At 56.6% G+C, this 5,312-nt stretch overlaps 1 protein-coding gene across 2 annotated transcripts; it reads right to left on the reverse strand.

Annotated features, from left to right (window-relative positions):
* Nucleotides 1–670: 670 nt before the first annotated feature.
* Nucleotides 671–2,842, reverse strand: LOC147580390 (uncharacterized). Of its 2 annotated transcripts, XM_086711453.1 has the most exons (4): nucleotides 2,473–2,825; nucleotides 1,970–2,080; nucleotides 1,214–1,286; nucleotides 671–1,045 (listed from the first exon to the last, which is right to left on the reverse strand). In XM_086711453.1, the coding sequence occupies exons 1-4, from the start codon at nucleotides 2,637–2,639 to the stop codon at nucleotides 938–940; spliced, it is 459 nt and encodes a 152-aa protein (XP_086567579.1). In that variant the 5' UTR covers nucleotides 2,640–2,825; the 3' UTR covers nucleotides 671–937. The 2 variants fall into 2 exon arrangements, 1 of the variants encoding a protein (XP_086567579.1); XR_015252848.1 differs by lacking the exons at nucleotides 671–1,045; nucleotides 1,214–1,286 and adding an exon at nucleotides 1,299–1,759 and having other exon boundaries at nucleotides 1,970–2,842.
* Between the last annotated feature and the right edge of the window lie 2,470 nt (nucleotides 2,843–5,312).

Here is a 5,312-nt window from a genome sequence, read left to right on the forward strand (position 1 = left end):
AGAGCATAAGCAGGAAAGGGGCAGAGAGAGAAGGAGACAAAGAATCCGAAGCAGGCTCCAGGCTCAAACTGTCAGCACACGGCCCGGCGTGGGGCTCGAACTCACAGACTGAGAGATCGTGACCTGAGCCAAAGTCAGACACTTAACCGAGTCACCTAAGTGTCCCGAGATTCTAGCTTTTAAAGCCATAGCTAGAAACCCAGCCTAGTTATGATCTCTTCACCAAATGGAGTAGTATAGCAGGAGCGTGCACAGAGAAAGCGGGTTGATAAATATTTTAAATCCCAGTTGTGGTTCCGCTGCAATTTCTAGAGCCTTACCTCGGCAGCCAAAAATTCCTGTTGGATCAGAGTCTGATGGGATGTACCTTCTTCCAGTGATTTAGCAAAAACTGTTACTCACAGTAAGCACATTGCTTCAGGATCTAATCAATAGACGCTGAATCTGAAATCTACGAAGTGCCTTCAAGATCAGCCTAGTATGTCGCTGAGTTTCAACAACGCCACACCAGTAGGCAAACTGGGTCCCTCAACCCTGACCTAAATGCACCACGTCTGTCCTACTCTCTCCTCGCCCCATTCATCTTTCTCCTGAGCACATCAGATTATCTCAAGCTCTCTTCTGCCTCTCTCACCTCTAATTTCAGAGAAGACATTTAACACTTGTAGACGCCATTTTGAAATAATTTTATTCAAAAAAAAGGATGTCCTGGGCATGCATACCAAGCGCTAAACTAATCTCCAGGGATCCAGAAATGCATGAGAAACAGTGTCTTGCCCTCTGGGAGCACACGAGGAAGAGGTATCGAGACAACGAGAATGCAGCCTTAGCCTGGGATTGAAAAGCAGGTCAATATGGAATGGGGTCGGCCATGAGCACGCGTCATGGCATCACACACCAAGAGTCTGGTGAGGGAGGGGCTCTTCTTGGGACTAGCTCAAAAGTGGGTGAAGAGGCTGTGTGACTTCGGCAGGACTGAAACCTCCTCCAGGGGACCAGGTGATGGCGTCTGACCTGGAAGCTTCTTGTCATTTCCAACTGAGGCCTGGGTGACAAAGGGGAAAGGAAATGGGCACTGGTGGGCCATACCGTTAGCCTCCCTTGTGGTGACCAATGGGGGAAGCTTTGGTGTCAGGTCAGAGATTCCTGACACTCAGGGACAGTAGCAGGGGTGAAGCAAGGTGTTTGCCTTCAGAGTCAGTGGGCTATGCACCTGTGGGGTATTGGATGGTGCCTCCCCTTTGAGTTTTTTTGCCTCCTTCCTTGAGCTGGGGTCCAATCTTTCTCTGTGGACAAAAGAAAGAGAGGGTGATAAGAATCGAAAAAGTACGCAAAGACGCCTGGATGTTGGAGGCGGAAAACATACATTGGTGGGGCAGTACTTTCTCAACCTTGTGATTTCACATCACACATGGAAAAGATTATGGGAAGGGCACATTTGGGTACAAGAGATGCTTGGCCAGGGCCCACCCTGCTGTCCTGGGGACAACAGACACCGTTATCTTCCCACACCTGTGACCCATACTGATTGAAAAGCCGTGGAGAGATTGGCTCCCACCAAAAGGGTCGAAGGAACAGGGGCAGTGGTATCCAGAGGCAGAAATAGAAACAGAAGTTAAGGAGACCACCGGGGACAAGGGGGGGCCAGGCAGGGCAAGCTTCCAGAAGGCAGAGGCTGGAGAGATGGAGAAGGTCAAGCAGGGAGCAGCCTACCATACCCTGTGGCCTCACCCAAAGAGTCCCTTCTGGTTTTCAGGTCCTAAAAGCAGCAGGGAAAGGGAGGAATGAGTGAATCCGTTCCTCTGTCCCCACTCTGTCCAGGCCCCGCTCTGGACTTCCTGACCAGTGATGGCCTCTGTCCCGCCCACCGCCCCACACAGAAGCCTTCCACATTCAGGAAATGAAGAGGAAAGAGAGGAAAGAAGCTCAGGGTGGGATGTGGGGGTGCAGCCCCAGCTCCCCCACCTACCTTCCTTCGTCCGCACGTAACGCTGGGCCCCGGAGGCCTCTTCGGCCCTCCCTGGAAGGCCTCCGGCTGCAGGGACATGTCATGGCTTCTGGTAACTGTTTCTTGGAGGGTCTGTGGGGGAGAGAACAGGGGCCATCAGGAGATCCCTCCAGGATCAGGAACCTGCCTGGATCCCGAGCCCTGCGGGCCGTCCTCTGGCACCGGGACTCCCACCATCTGAAAAGGCTATTTGCCAGCCTGGGGAGACGGCACCTGGGGGCTGGGGTCCCTCCAAGCCCATTTAGCAAATGTGGGCTGTGTTTCAGATGCTTCCTCCCGCCCTTCCGGCCTGCTCAGTGCACCGGGGGCGTGGCCTTTGGCCTTCACCACCCCCGTCGGGCTTTACCCCAGAGGAGGTCCTGACAACTCGCAGTAAAGGACAAACAGCTAGCAGCGTGTCATGCGTCTTCGCTACAAGGAAATGGTAGTTCGAGAGAGGCCTGCCCTTCACCCAGGGAAGGAACCTTTCGTGGTGGGCCGGCGTGTATTTGAGAGAGGGGAGGAAGCGCCTGGAAGGAGAGGAGAGTTTCTTGGCAAAGGCGGGAGCCTTCCCAGCCCCCTGAAATCCCAGCCAAGGCAACTTCTCATGCCCCCCTTTCCATGATGCCCCCCGGCTGCCACCGGGAGCCATCAAGTCAGTGAGTTTCAGACGCGGCTGCCTGGCCTCCGACCGCTGGGGGCAGAGCAGCCCGGCCTGAGCGGGAGGTCCGGGTTGAGCCGTTTAGAAGCCCCTGCTTCCGGAGAGTTCTGCACCCAGGAACTGCACGGGAGACGGGGATGTTCCGCAGGCCAACTGCCAAAGCACATTCAGAGCCTTGCACGGCCGCCCTGGAAACCCCAACCACAGCCAACTGCCACTGGAGGGTGGGGGAGGGGCCGGAAGCCCGAGAGGCCACTGGTCCCCTCAACCGTCTCACTCACTGTCCTTGCCCTCCTGAGGGGAGCAGAGGCTCTTTGACCTGAAGGGAGGGACCTCACGGTTCCCACATTTCTTAAGGGGGAGACCAGGGTTCAGAGAGGCCCCTGGGTAGCTGGGGAACCAGCAAAAACCCACCTTCTCAATTATTAGGTCCTTAAAAACACTGCACCTATACACGTGTATATACGGCTAAATAGAAATGCTGTACAGGGTTTGCTGGCACTCGGAGGTGCCCCTGGCCCACTGAGATGCCCCGCAGCTGGACACTGAGCTCGGGCCTTGGACCTAAAGAAGCTTAAAGGAAGCAGGCCTGGGGCATTAAGGCCATCTGGGCTGTGTCGACCAAGTCCTTCTCCCCACCCTCCACTGACCCCACCACCCCCGACCCGCCTGAGCCCCAGCCCTTGTGAAAGAGAGCCGTCGAGAGATTAATAGCCCCGGAGGAGGGGAAAAGTCTCGAACGCGAGGCGTCCAGGGTGGATGGAGGCACAGAAAGTCAGAGCTAAAACGGGAATCCATGGCGAGACGGGCCAGGGACCCTAAGGGGGAGGGGAGGTGAGGGGAAGTGGAGAAAGGGTGGGTGAGGGAGGAAAAGGGAGGGAGAAAGGTGGGGCCTGGGAGAGGCCAAGGGTGGGGGGGGCAGCACGGCGTAGGGGGGAGTAGGGAGGGCTGAAGGGCAGAAGCCGCACGCTGGCCGGGGCTGGAAGCACGGCCCCGGAAGCTTCCAGGTGGCTTCTTCCTTCCTAGGTCATGGCTGAGAGAGAGGCACAGGGGCCAGCTGGGGCAGGACAGGGGAGGATGGAAAGCCCAGAAGTGTCCTTCTCTGGTCTCCGTCCCTGTGTCCGCTCTTCCCTACCCTCCCTCTCAGAAGCCCAGCCCCGGAAACAAGAGAAAGGAAGGGAAACAGGGTAAGGTGGGGTAGAAAGATGGGAAGTGAGAATCCTTCCCAGAAAGAAATTACAGCTTACCAGTAATCGGTTCAGTGACGAGGAAACACCCCTCTAATGGTGGACAGTGAAGCATCCAGGACGGAGCCCTGGGGGGAGGGGGCGGGCCTGCAGGCCTTCTGAACCTCTCGAACCCCAGCCGGGGTGACCCGTCCAGGGAGGGCAAGGGGAAGCCAGGTCTGAGAGAGACCAGCAAACGACTCCTAGCCTGAGGAGGAGGTCGAGCTGCCTCCTCCAGGAAGGCTGCCAGGACAATTGTGGGTCTGGGCCACGTCAGGGACAGGCGAGAGAGAGAGGGGCGTCAAGGCACGGCCCCCTCCCTCAAAAACCCCTACCGGGCCGCTCCAGGAAACCCCCCCGCAAGAGAGAGCAACCGCCACTTTTTCCTCCCTCCACCCTGGTGGTGTAACAGCTCTTTCTGGGCCCCTCACGTGGTGCTCCTGTCCCCCCAGCTCTGCCGGCCCCAAGGCCCCGTGCCCCGGGTGGAGATGGGCGGTGAACAGGAATGGAAAGTGGAATCAGAAGGCTCGAGAAGGGTCGTGGTCTGAAGGACGACACATGGCTCCCCACGTAGGTCAGCCGGTGGCAGCCACACAGGACGATTCGGAAGCAGCTTTCTCTCCGGGCGAGGGCACAGGGTCTTTGAATTCTGGCGTTGCTCTTGGAGCACACTCGCACATCTTCACCCAGCAGACCGGGACCGGGGATTGTGTGGGAAAGTCCCTTCAGAAGACTTTCCCAGTAAAGCAACTCCCAGCAGCCCATCTGCCAGGCATCCTGGCAGGGGACGGAGTCCTGGCCAGGGGTGTCTCTCCCTCCCCTTTTGATCTTGCTGTGGCTGGTAGCTTCTGGCATTTGTCCAGGGTTTCACCCATGCATAAGGTCATTGTTTTATCAAATATTTGTTGAGCTCTACTAGGCAGTGGGGATACAAAGATGAATGAGACCGAGTTCCTGCAGTCGAGCACCGTCGTCCGTAGTGAGAGAGGGCACACGGATGTGCTGAGAAGGGAAACAGAAGCCCAAGGTCCGGACTTGATGGCTCAGGCGTGCATTCCCTGTCGTTGTGGCCTACACACATACACGGCAGCCAGAGAAAATTAGCGCTTGGCAGTTGCTCTGGGGGAATCCTATCAATCAGGAAATATTGAGTGTTCACTGCGACCCACCAGGAAGTTGGAAGCTGGCACGCGCTTTGCTCAATCGGGACTTGAGTCTAAAAAAAGAAAAGAAACAAATACGAAAAACCTCCCACAGGTTCACGCATGTTATCGGGGTCCTGATCTTGAGCAGCACCGAGGTTGGGGGAAAGGAAACCACTCCAAGGAAGCCATTGAACATGCCCCAAATGGTGTCAAAAGGCAGAAGCCAGGGGTTGGTCCCAGGAAGGTGGTGACAGCCCAGGTGATGGCCAATGGGGAGTCTTGGAGACTCAGGG

The sequence above is a fragment of the Puma concolor genome, chromosome B3 (genome assembly GCF_028749965.1).
Source record: "Puma concolor isolate L17-30 chromosome B3, mPumCon1.1.hap2, whole genome shotgun sequence".
NCBI classification, from domain to species: Eukaryota; Metazoa; Chordata; class Mammalia; order Carnivora; family Felidae; genus Puma; species Puma concolor.

Bases quoted from the DNA above. Each gene is read 5' to 3' on its own strand.
- LOC147580390 (XM_086711453.1), bottom strand. From the start codon at position 2,639: ATGGCTCCCGGTGGCAGCCGGGGGGCATCATGGAAAGGGGGGCATGAG. The intron at 2,081-2,472 runs GTTCCTTCCCTG...TCTCCCCCACAG, and splicing joins ACGCCGGCCCACCACGAAAG to ACCCTCCAAGAAACAGTTAC. The intron at 1,046-1,213 runs GTGCATAGCCCA...TTTGTCACCCAG, and splicing joins CACCATCCAATACCCCACAG to GCCTCAGTTGGAAATGACAA.